The sequence below is a fragment of the Emydura macquarii genome, unplaced genomic scaffold, assembly GCF_026122565.2.
Source record: "Emydura macquarii macquarii isolate MOO-44397 ecotype Brisbane River unplaced genomic scaffold, CSIRO-AGI_Emac_v2 contig_1644, whole genome shotgun sequence".
In the NCBI taxonomy this organism is placed as follows: Eukaryota; Metazoa; Chordata; order Testudines; family Chelidae; genus Emydura; species Emydura macquarii.
In genome coordinates, this window is record NW_027131781.1 from 7776151 (window position 1) to 7789100 (window position 12950).

The 12950-nt window shown below is 43.4% G+C and overlaps 1 protein-coding gene across 4 annotated transcripts in view; it reads left to right on the forward strand.

Moving 5' to 3' along the window:
- The window catches only part of ADAMTS17 (ADAM metallopeptidase with thrombospondin type 1 motif 17), a 251693-nt gene that overhangs the window by 50129 nt on the left and 188614 nt on the right, over positions 1–12950 (forward strand). For all 4 annotated transcript variants that reach the window (XM_067555596.1, XM_067555598.1, XM_067555597.1 and 1 more), the window contains one exon: positions 5337–5380. In XM_067555596.1, coding sequence (XP_067411697.1) covers positions 5337–5380 — 44 coding nt within the window. The remainder of the gene's footprint in view (positions 1–5336; positions 5381–12950) is intronic.

The following is a 12950-nucleotide window of genomic DNA, read 5'->3' on the forward strand; positions in this document are numbered from 1 at the left end:
GTCTTCATTTTTAAAAAATTGTTGTTCTTTCAGTGGCCGTGAAAGATCTTTCTCCCTTTTGAATGCTTCTGGTCTACATATTTGCCCTGGTTCCTTCTACACAACCCAACCGTAATAAAAGTGACAGCTTGTGGGTGTTCCCTTTAGAACCAGCACTTACCTACTTGATCCACCGTGGCACTGGAACACCATCAGAACTTGTTCGCTCTGTCGGTGCATAGCAAAGATTGTACAGGATCCTTTTGTGACTCTATATAGTGATCAAATACGCCATGCCAGTATAAGGTTCAAACCCAACGGATGTTACCCATATTTACCTATAGGACAGAATAGTGTTGTATCCAGCATTATCATCTATCCTTGTACTTTTTTCTGTTTATAATGCGAATAGAAAAAGTGTTTCCACATCTTCTACTATTTTTTAAAAACTGCAATTGTGGTTTTAAATTAAAGTATCTGTGGGGAAGAAGGATTTTGAATGTCAATAGAAATCAAAGATTCAGAACAAAAAATCGAGGTTCTTCCTGTTCTGTATAGGTACAATAGCATTGTCACTCTTTGGAAAATTATCTCTTTATTTCCCAACACTTTACTCCAATGTCCCATAATGCATTTTCCTGGAGAAAGTCTTCCTGTATCGTTGTACATCATGAATCCAGATATATGCAGTGCTATTTCACCAAGATCCTTGTAGAAGGATGGTCATTTTATAGCAACATCTCCCATGGAACAGATTTAGCCTAATGACAGTAAATGGCAATGACAACTAATAATCAAGTTAGTAATTTTTCATAAAAAGGGATGCATTTGGTGAGTGCCGACAGATTAAGTGGTTTGTAGTTCTAAATTCTGGTTGCTTGATACAGAAACAGTGAAATAAGGGTAAAAAGCAAAGCTGCAAAAGATGAAATTCAGGGAATATTGTTGTTCTAGAGTCTTATTCAGTACAGAATTTTATTTCACGTTTTCCAATCATTTATATAAATGGTGTCTCCTCTTATCCTCTGTCTGTGCTTTGGGGAATTTATTAACAAGGGCCATTTAAAACTCTTTCTCCCTCTTTAAGTTGCTTACACGGTTGAGAATGAGTACTTTGAACTCATCTGAACTGCATTTGGCTGCTGTCAGTGAGAGAGAGTAGCCACAGGAGTGTCTAAATGAACAGGATTCTATAGGATAAATTTTCACCCTTTCAGTGATTAGCATTATTAAAGTCCCTCCCCAAAGCATTTTCTTTTCTCTTCTCTAGGCATGTCGATTAAAGTCGTCATTTCAAAATATCATGGGATGCTGCTGATTGTTAAATAAAAGTGGGCTATAGGATATTTAGTCAATAATTTCCATGCCAGTGCAGTGGGCTAGCAGAGTTCCTCAAAATACACCTTTGTATATGACTGCAGTTTCCTCTGAAGTTGGTGCAGGATCCCCCATCTGCTCTGTATTCGGTGCAATCACTAAGGCCTTGATCCAGCAAAACACCTAAGTATATGCTTAACTTTTTATGCAGGGTAAATAGTCCCTTTGAAGTCAATGGGACTAATACACATCCTGCTTATAGCAAAACATGTGCTTTATTGGTTCAGGGCCTAAATAAATAAATATTTTTTTTTTTTGGTTGAACTTCATCTGTGCATCCAGTTATGCTAATTTTCAGCACAAACCTTTTGATCCCCTGTGACACGGTGAGGCATGCAAATAATTTCTGATGGGGTTTTAGGCAGTGTCAGGGAGAAGTGGAGCATTTCATCTATGCCCTCTGTCTCAGCAGCTTATGAAATTAAATGCTTGGTGTCATGCTAAACGAGTTGGAGTCAGTCACTTGAGGAAAACTGTAGGGCTGCTTTCTCTGGGCTAAATGGATTTGGAGGGTTTTATAGTAATAGCTGGAGAGCTACAACTGCTGCGAATTTGAGACTCGAAGGGCAGCTAATTTTGTGAGAAAATTGGGCACAGGACCACTGGTCTTCTTCAGAAGAACCACATCTACCCAGCGCAATAGGCCAGCAGCATGTAATTGCAGTGTTTCCCCTTTCCTGCAGTTCTAGCCCATTCCCGTTCCTGCAACATAAAGGATGTTGTGTTGCTTGGAAGACCTTTGGCCCAGTAGTTCTTATTTGTGTAGCAGGGAAATTAGGTTTTCTTCTTTTGGCTTTAGAAGCATGTGTGTGTGTCCCTGGATCCTCCCCAGACTGTACAGATGAACCAGCCACGGAGGATATGGAAGCAACAGCATGTCCAGCAGAAATAGCTGAGCCAGAAAAAGCAGAAGCTGGATTTTCAGCAGCTGCAGCTGCTTTAGAACTAGAAACAGAATTTTTAGGGTCAGCCTCCAAAGAGAACTCTGATTCCAGCATGCTGGCTGTGTTCATGAAAAATAACCATGGACATTTTGCTTCTGGGAATTTACTTTTGCCTGATGAAATAGAAAATAGGCTTTTTCCCCATTTGCATTCTATAGTAAGTGCCCCCATAGAGGGGGAAATCCTTCCATTGTAGTGGTGGGAGACCATTTACAAACAAACACAGCATTCCACAAGAACAAGGGGTCACCCAATGAAGTTAATAAGCAGCAGGTTTAAAACAAATAAAAGGGAAGTATTTCTGCACACGACGCACAGTCAAGGGGTGTTGCCAGGGGATGTTGTGAAAGCCAAAAGAATTAAATGAGTTCATGGAGAATAGGTCCATCAGTGGCTATTAGCCAAGATGGTCAGGGACACAAACCCATGCTGTGGATGTCCCTAAGCCTCTGACTGCTAGATAGTGGGAATGGACAATGGGATGGATCACTCAGAATTGCCCTGTTCTGTTCATTCCCTCTGAAGAATCTGGTATCAGCCCTTGTTGGAAGGCAGGATTTTGGGCTTAGATGGACCATTGGTCTGACCCAGTTTGGCCATTCGTATGTTCTTGTATTCTTATGAAAGCCTGACAAATGGTCAGTATGACCGAAAGTAGAATGGTTGGATGCAAGGTGCTGAGCAGAAGGATGGGTTTCTTGGCTATGTATTTTAGAGACAGTTGAAGGTTTTTTATTCTCAAACCCAGCTGCAACATACTGCATGGCAGATGAAATGTTACATTTCTTTTTATTGCTTCACTTAAGAGCACCACCATGACCAAGAGGTACCAGCCCACTTAGAGGTGAGGGATTATTCCACCTCCATAGAGGTTGGTCATAGTCTGCCAGTTGGGCTGAATTATTTACGAGGCCACTAGTTTTATGGAATAGTCGTAATTTTCCTGAGTTGACTGAAACCACCGGACACCTTTCGCAGTAGAACAACAGAGCGCAAGACTTGTGTTGCATTATTTGCTAAGATAGCTGGTCCCATAAGAGATTCATTTCTAACGATGGCCCCCTGCCATCTACTAGTAGTTCAGCTATCTGTTGTCACAATAAAAGCAGCTATTGATTTACTAATTTATATAACAAGTCCTTAAATAAACCTCTGCCAAGCTGGCTCTGGGAACACAGGAATTGTTCTTGTGTCAGTTCAGTCAAGAGCATCAGTTGTCTTTTGAAATGGTTTGAACCCCAAGGTGTCAAATACAGCAATGCTGCTCTGAAAGATAAAATCCCTGGCCAGGGCATGGTGACTGCTCCTGATTTTGTTTGTTTGTTTGTTTGTTTGTTTCTGCCTGATTTTTAGTTTGATGATGACTGTTATCGTAGCTCTTTTGCCATGAAATGTAAGATTGGAAATATTCAGGGTGGTTTTTTATATGAATTTTGACAGTTGTTAATTTTCAGTTGCTTAATATTTTTAACTAACTTGAGCTGAGATTTTTTTTTAACAACTTGAGCAAAAAAGCATAGTGGTGTTATGGGCCCAACTCTCATTGACATGGGGGTTTGGGATCTAACTCTATTATTCTCTTCTGAAAAATCCCATTTTTAAATTTTTATTCCAGTAGTACACTATTTTTAACCTCCCTTCCCCCTCCCCCAAAAAACTCAAAAGATATTAAAAAAAAAAAACCCAACCCCATAAACACAAAATCCCACCTATGGGCCAGGTATTTATAACCACACACCCACGATGTATGTGCATAACTTTTGCGCTCACTTACCCTGGCTTGAAAGTGCAGTCGTAGCAATGACAAGTCTGTTGCTTCACTCAGATTGAAGTGATCCTTGGTGCCTCTTAGCAGCTTTAATAGATTTCCCTGCCTCCTTATCTGTAAGGCAGTGCTCCTGGGGTAGCTAGCACTCTTTGCTCAAGCAGAAGCTGAAAAGGAAAATTCTCAAAGGTGAAGAGATGACAGTGGAGATGCTCTGATGCTCATTTAAATGTATGCAAACCTATTTTAATTTGAAAAATATTTTATGTTGTAAATTGGGCTGGAAATCTCACGAGAAGGATCATTTTTGTGATATTTTGATATTACTTAGATGGTAAGCTCCTTGGGGCAGGGGCCCTCTCTTTGTTCTATGTTTCTACAGCATCTAGATCCTATCCAATCGGATCCTAGGTCTTAATGTGGTACAAACAATAATAATAATAATAATCATAATAATCAGCTTCCTATCCTGGTCAAACCCAGGAAGTACAATGAGATATGAAAAAGGTGGGAAAACAGGTTGGTTGAACTCTTTTGAACCTGGCGAAAGACTGGTGTTTGTTTCAAGTCTTGGATGAAAATTCATGCTGGGTCATATTTTATTTGAACCAGTTTGTCTATCCCAATTTGAATATTTTGCTTACTTTTTCCCCACTCTGCTTCCTTCTTTTGTTTTATTTCTGGTTCTTTCCTTTTTCTTTCTGGTTTTGTGGAGCAAGAAAAAAAAATATACAGAGTGAAAGAATGAAATAGATTAAAAAGGAGAGAGTTTGAAAGGGTAGTTTTTTTTTGTGATTCCTACCCAACTTGTTCTCTAGGACTCAGTCCTACATAACCATGTACAATGTCCCCGGATTTCTCCTCCCCCACGTTTCAGATTATGCTGCAGGATTGCATGACTCCTCCTTATTTTGAGGGCAATACCATGTGAAAGTGAGTGGCCTAGTTTTAGTCTAGGCTTTTGACAAACTGATGTCCTAGAAACATGAAAGCTTCCTGCTGCCTAATGTGGCAGTTCTCTCTTGCATGTTAGATCTTAAGAACCCTAGGTTTGACTTTGAATGGATGAGTAGAACTATCAAAATAACTCGTCATCTTGAAATAACAGTCAGTGCTGTTGTGTGTTATGTATAATACACAGCAGTTGAAGGACCTTGACATTCCTGATAGCTGGGAATGTTTCAGAACTGTGGTTTATAGACCACTGCTTTTCTCTAATCTGTTCTTGAAGCACCGTATACACCTGACTTGTGTTCTTGTTTTCTTTTTAGGACAGATTTCTGCGTACACAAAGACGAACCCTGTGACACAGTGGGTAAGTCTGTGCAATAGGTGGAGTATGTTTTAAACTGCAGCTCTGTATTGAAATCATCAACTCTCTGGATGATCTCTTTGACTCTTGAGTTTGTCCTCCTGCTTCTGTTGTTATGAATGCAGCCATCATGCAAACATGAATCCGTCTGCATGGATTAACAGCTGATGAATAATGCCCACCAAGTGTCACATATCTGGCCTTAATTACATATCTAATATTCAGAACTAAATGGCAGTTGCATATAGAAACTTGATGCCAGGATTTGGCAAAGTGGGTATTTATTCTGCCTCTTTCTCTCTATTCTCAATCTAGTTATGGGACTCCTGTCATCACTGGAGTATTTGAGTGCCTCCCAAGTATCAAAAAATAGAAACATCAGTAATGATATGTTTCTTTCTTCTTTCCCAGTCTATAGGAGAAGAGTGTGAGTGTGAAGGGGGGGGCAAATTGGAGATCTTCTTTCCCCCCTCTGACTAGCTAAGTACGTTTAATTGTATCCCAGCCCTGATTTTCCAATGGCAGGCACCAGTACACCCCACACTTTACATACTCTCTTTTGCTGGGGTGGACGGCATCTCTGGCTCTCCAGTTTTTCTTTTATCACTACAGTACCTGTGTTTGGAGGTAGAACTCAATATACTATCCATGATTCTGAATGTTACTACAAATTTCAAAGTCAAACTGCCTTTGCCTCAGTTTCTTCTTTCTAAGTGAATTCTGGCTTCTTCATCAGTACCAGCAGGTCTCAAACGGAGTTCAGTCTCTGAGCATTTGAGAGAACACGATATTTCGTGCTAATAAAGATAAATAGTTGGGGCGGGTTAGCTCAGGGGAAGATAACTGTAAACATTCTCCAGTAGGAGGTCTGAGACTGTGCTGTGAAAATCATGTCTCAGAACACAGACTCTTCCCTATGTCTGGTGTAGAGAATAATCCTAGGAGATGAAGGAAGTAAACAGAGAATTGAAAAATATATACATTCTCCCTTCAAATGTTAACAAGAGCTGTGCTGTATCTCCAGACTTTCCAGCGGGAATTCTCTACAATGCGCTCATTCTCTGCAAGTCCAGTGGAAAACATTCTTCCACTAAGGAAGAGTTAAAGCTGTGTACCTGAGTCCGGATGTGCCTCTAGTACAGTACATGGTGATCTCTGCACAAAAATAAAGCTGATGGAAGACACATGCTACCGCTTAACAAATGCTTACTGTGTCCAAAGCTCCTTCCCTGTTTAAAGAGAGCATTGATGAGGATTCATGTTCAGGAATTATCTTTCTGCATACAGTCTGGCTGAGGAAATAGGATGATGATTCTTTTCTGTATTGCAATATCTGTTGTGATAAAGCTCTTCCTCTGCCTCGGTGGGTCCAGCGCTTCCTTCTAGCGGTAGGTCAGGGAACTGCTTCGCCCCTTAGTGTTCTTCCACCCTCTAGTGGTGGGGGAGGGTAATGCAGCTGCTCTAAGATGGCTGTTCCCTGCTGGCTCCCGGTCCTATCTCTGGTTCTCACAGGCATTGCCTCTTCACTGGGGCTCTTGCCCCTTTAGTGAATGACCAGTGGAGGGGGTCCGGTCCTACCCTTGACTCCAGACCCCAACCCAGGGACCCTACAAGTAGCAGCCTCGTGCTGTGGCTTCAGGAAAGCTGCTAGCATCCCTGGGTTACTGCCCCGTGCCCCTTGACTTAATGTCTGGGCCCTGCTCGGACGGGGTCCTTTCTGGCCTCCTTGTCAGGGGAGGCTCTTGACCCCCTGACAGCCCCACTGGGCGTGGCAGGGCCGAACCAAATGTCCAGTTCTATCTTCTCCTTCTGACGGGGTCTCTTCCCTTAGGCCTCCAGGCTTGGGAAAGGTCCTTTGCGCTCTTCTGGCAGGGTTTTTCCCTCCCACAGTCTTTGTACCTGCAGGGTTCTCTCCTGCCAGCGTTTTGCTCCTTCTCCGAAACCCTCCTGGCTCTTGACAGCATCTTGCCTGCTCAGACACTGGTAGCTCACCTCACTCTCACAACTCCAGCCACACCCTTTCTCTGGAAGGGAGGCTTTTAACAAGTCCTGGGCGGGGCCTTGATTGGTTCCAGGTGTGTTAATTAACCGGGAGTAACCCCTGCTCAGCTACCAGGGGAAAAAGGGACTTGCTGAGCCTGGGGCTGATGTATTGGCCTTCTAGCACTCTCCAGTAGCCATCTAGTCTGACCCTGTCCTACTGTATAGTTTCTCTTTCTATGGCCTTTTGGGATTCTTGGAGAGGTGGTGGAAGATGGGATGGTAAATGCCACATTTGTTTCCTATTCTCTCTAGTACAGCATTTCCCAGCCAGTTGGAAGATGAGCACCCATTCAAGAAAATGAAACCTGTCCTGCCCCGCCTTGCAGTATTAAATGCCTACCCATCTTAATGTATATATCTTCCATGCCCCACTGGCTAGCTCTTCCTTCCTCCCCCTGAGGGGGATGTGCCTCGCACTTTGGAAAATGCTTGTGCAGATCTTTGTAAAACGATGCTTCCTCTACTCTCTTAGATGCCATGATGAACATTGAAATCATTAACTACATTGGTATTTAAAATGTCATCACTGGCATCTGAGTTAGCACCCAGTGAAATGAATGAAACAGTTCATATCTCTTGGAGTTGTTGTTTCGGGCTCTCTGCAAACTCAGGCAGATGTGTCTGCTTTGAATTTTGTAGGTTTTCTTTGAGACGATGAGATCTAGGAACTTTTTTTTTTATGAAAGCTAAGATGCTGGAGAACAACTGAGATCTATCTGCCCCCCAGCCTGGTATCCCTTTATGTCCCCCTTCTTTGGGAAATGGTGCTCAAGGGGTTGGATGTGGAGCTGGAAGGGTGAGAGTCACTTCTCTGGCATCTATTCATCATCTAGCTTGATTAGGATCATCTCACTGATTATAACACAATGGTGCAATATGCATTTTGAGACTACCAAGGTTTGAGGGAGTATCATTTGTAAGGCAGAACTGATTTTTTGTCTGAGTAAATTTGTCCTCCTTGTACTGAAAGGGTTACGTCCTAAACAACATACTGAATGATGAAAGATGAAGTTTCTTGATGGTTTGGCTGCACTAAAGATTTATGTTTATCTAGAAGTCACTGTCTACCCTTTCCTGGGATAAACTTGATGCAATAGTGACTTTTCCCCCCTGGTTGTTATATAAGCTTTCTTTCCCTCTCTTCACCAAAGGTGTGGCGGTATAAACCTAAGGTTTGTCTTTAATGGCAAAACTCACCCCTGGATATCAGGGAAGTAGCATCAGTAATTAAGTTGTTCTCCTTGTGTTGTTTGTGTGTGATGAGTCAGGAGTCATTGCAGAGGAAGAATAAACTATAGTAATGTTCTTTTACTCCAATACAGAGCTCACCATTTCAAATAACAGTATCTATGTGCAGTTCCTATGCGGTGATAGGGGAGATTCTATTCAGAGTAAGAAATAACTGCTATGTCTCAGGCACCAGTATGCATGAATTGTGGATTTTCTTTTAATGGTCACCATTATTGTGCATTGAAAGTATATTAAATGAAGTTACCATTGAGCTGAGCTTTAGATGAATATATTTGTATATATCTACATTGCATTTGGCTTTTCTTTCTAATACTTATGAGATAAATTACTGTTATGTTTGAATGATAGTGTTCATGGCAATCTTTGATGCAAGAATTGCTGTGTGCTGTTCCCTGGCCTGTGTTGTGTGGGAGGTCAGTCTAGGTGATCATAATGGCCTGTGACTCTATGAAAGCAGCTCTGCAGTTGAGCAGATAACCCCTGCAGCGTTGCCAGCAGGGCAAATAAAAGGAAAAAGCCGTTCAGTGCAAACCGACATCACCTGACAGCTTTGAAGCATAAGCAGATCACTTCACCTTGCTTTGCTCGTGCTATGCTCCCATTCTCCTAGGGCTTGTCTATGAGATGGGGCAACACGCTCTATGGGGATGTGATTACTAAAGCGCATTAATGTGTTGTGCGTTAATTGGTCTGTATTGACCTTGCTGGTGTGCTCTAAAACTTCCTCATGCGCTTTAACACAGTATTGTTTCAAACAGGAAGCTGATTGGGGGCTGGGTGGCCTGCCTAGTGGGTAGAGCAGGATCTTGCCTGGCAGTTGTGGCGGCAGTTCAGCTCAATGGCAAACGTAGATCCCAGGAGTCAGGTGCCGATCCAAGGGTGAAGCCGGAGTCAGGGTCGAGGCGGCAAGCCGAAAGTCAGAGTCTGAGTCAGAATTAGGGCAGGGAGGCAAGGACTCGGCTGGAGCAGGCTGGGGCTGGAGTAGGAAGCAGAAGTGAGAGCAGGGCAAAGGCAGCTGGGGCGTGGTACAGTCTGCTGGCTCCCATGCCCAGTCAGGAAGCACTGGGCCCAGCTGAGCTTGCTGGGTTGCCTAGCAACCAGGCTGGGAGCCGGCTCTGCTGCTGACAAGCACCACATGAAGCGCATTGGGCAACCTTTAAGTGCATCTACACGGACCAATTAACGTGCAACCTGTTAGCGTGGCTTAGAAATCACCCTCCCGTAGGGCACGTTGTCCCACTGTGTACCACCACTCACTTTTGTAACTTGGCTTTACATTTAAAGAGCAAGGTCTCGGCAGAAGCGCACGTCGTTTTTGCTCCCCCCACCTGCTCCACCTCAACATTTTCAAAAGGTTTGACATGGTTGTTAAATTGCAGGAATAAGAAAAAGATTCTAATTAGCTGCTTTTTTTCTGCAGGGCTGGATTATCCCATCGGTGGGCCCTAGGCAAACATACATTTCAGTGATGTTCCCTCCCTTACATACTCACTGCAGTAAATTCCTATCCCAGCCTGTTCCCGTCCTTGGAGAAGGAAGCAGTCTCTTTATCCAGTGCCTTCCTCTCTCCTTGGCTCTACTGGGAATGGCTAAGTGAGTCTCATCTGTGTGAGGCCTATGCCTGCTGATCCAATGTCTGAGGTGGATTTGCATGCAAACTGAAAGAACTTCACTTGCTTGAGTGAGTGGTATGGCAGATTGGCACACTGGGTCACAGCGCCACTTACATTTGGCCCAGCTGCCCAGTCTCTCAAGTGGGAGTGAAGTTCTTTCGGTTGGCGTGCAAATCCCCATCCGTTAAAACAATCCATCAAAAAACCTCTCAAAAATGAAAAAAGCACAACACCAGAGCGCTATTTTCGGCCTCTTTCATGAATTTGGGTTCAAGGCATGTGCCTAGTTTGCCTGTGCATTAATCCTGCCCTGCTCTTCTGTCATTAAAAGAAGCTTTTATGAAAGTACACAGGAGTGATCATCTTGGAATAAATCAATGGTCCATCTAGCCTACTGTACATGATAGGTATGATGTTGGCCAGTATTTCATAATGCACTACCACACTATGAGGGAAGAGACTTCTTCCTGGCAACCAGTTAATGAAGCATGAGGATTGATGCTACGGATGCAAAGAGAGCAGAGAGTCCAGAGTCCGGACACCTGATTTCTGGTCTCAGCCTGACCCTGATTCGCAATGTGATTTTTAACAAGGTCACTTAACCTCTGAATGCCTCAATTTATCTCTGTGAAATGAGATTTTAATACACACCTCACAAGAGATTGTGTGGCTTAATCAGTTAACATATAAAATGCTATAATGTCCTGGGTTGTAAGGGGCAGTACAAATCCAAAGTTCAATGTTGCCCACATATGTCTAAGGGAGTATGTAGAGAGAGCATACTGTTACATAAAGTACTATGCATACTATCATAAGTTGGCGCCCCAGTTATTTGAGTAGTACTTTTGTGGCTGCCATGCAAGGAGAATTCCTATGGGTGTGAGAATTGGGCCCATACAGTTGTTTGATGGCAGGTCTGTGCAATTTAAGTAAGTTACGAGAGGGCCTCATTTGCGCTTGAGAAGATCCAAATACTATCCCTGATGAAAAAACTGCCTGGAACTTCTGCCTGTTCTGCAGACGCAGAAGGAGAAAACAGCAGCAGGAGGTTTGTATTTGTATTCTGGCAGGGGCTCCTCACTCGCATCAATTGCTCGGGGAACCGAGTTCAAGTTTCCTTGGCCCAGCTGCCAAAGTAGTGTTGAAGGTTACATAATGGCTGAAACAAGCTCAAAAGTGGTGAAAATGTGTAGGCATGGCTTTGTGGGATGCTACCCTGAAGCTTGAATCCCTTTTATTTTGGAAATAGCCTGTCAAAGCTCACCCTCTGGGACTGAAGCAGAGGAGGTTTGCTTTATACAACACAGCCTTCCCTGTTGACACAAATGACTTCAGCCGTTTGCTGGCTGCTGCATCTCTCAGCCTCATCTCTCGCGATGTGACTTGAACCAGGTCTACTGTTTCCTGCAAAAAAAAAAAAAAAAAAAAAATCTCTGTTCCAGCTGAGCTCCCTCCAAGCCAGCCAAAGTGAGAGTTTAATGCCTAGCTATTAATATCAAAGCTGACGCTTGGAGCCCGGCGCGTTGTCAGAATCCAACCTCACTGTGACATAAGCTGATTGAGAATGCCCCTTTCGTTTGAGATTTCCATCGCCCAGTGCCAAATAAGCAGCTTCCTGGTTAGTTAGGAATGATCCTGAATATTTCAGACTGTTAAAGCTTGGCCTTGACTCCTCACTGTGTCTGTCGCCCCAGATCCAAGCCGAAGCTTCCATTGACTCAGTTAATAATAAAAAGTGGGGCAAGGGGCAGGATCATGAAATGGAAAACAAGAGTCTTGCTTAAATCTCCTTAATTAGCCTGACTGAAAATGTCTTTACCTCCAGCTTGGTCCCGTGCATCTCCCGGCCTCTCTGTGGCTTGATTCCAGAGAGGGGAGCGCTGTATATACTCTGTCCTATGACCTACCTTTCTCCAGCTCTTGTTGACAATGAGGCAGTGTGGCCTAATGGGTTGTGCACTGGTATACTGGGCTTTATTCTTGGCTCTGGCACTGCTGAGGGACCACTTCACTTTGTGCCCCCGTTTCCCTATCTGTAAAACGGGGATAATGATCCTCACTTCCTTTTGTAAAGCGCTTAAAGAACTGTGTATGAAAAATACTATACAAGTGCTAGGTGGTGGTGGTCTGAGGAGGTTTCCCCTTCCTTCTCCGGATAGCACCACCCCTTAGGAAAAGTCTTCTGTTCCCACATCCTTCTGCTTGCTGATATATGTCGTCTTCTTGGGGACCCCACTAGCAAACCTTTCAAGATGGGGCCTGGATGGTGCAAACACATTGCTGCTATATGTCTTTAACTAGGCACAGTCCTTGGATTAAATTTCAGATAGTTGGTACTTGCATTTCTCGCATCATCAGCTAGTTCAGTCAGATTCTGCAGCCTCTCTCCTACCCACAGCAAATGATGGTTCTGAGCTTGCTGCTTGCCTCTTCTGCATTCTGTGTTTTCTGGGGCTTCCTTTCTACACAGCTGCTGATTCTAACCCCTTAACACTCCCCTTGGAATCTCCCATCCCGTATAGTTAATTCCCTAGGAGTGGGAAAGACCTATTTGGTATGGCGTGAGTGGAAAAGAAAAAGGCATCCTCACATTAAAAGATCTATTTCATAATAGTTCAAGTTGAGAGTTTCTGCAAGTTCTGGGTGGGAGGTTGGTAATGTAACGG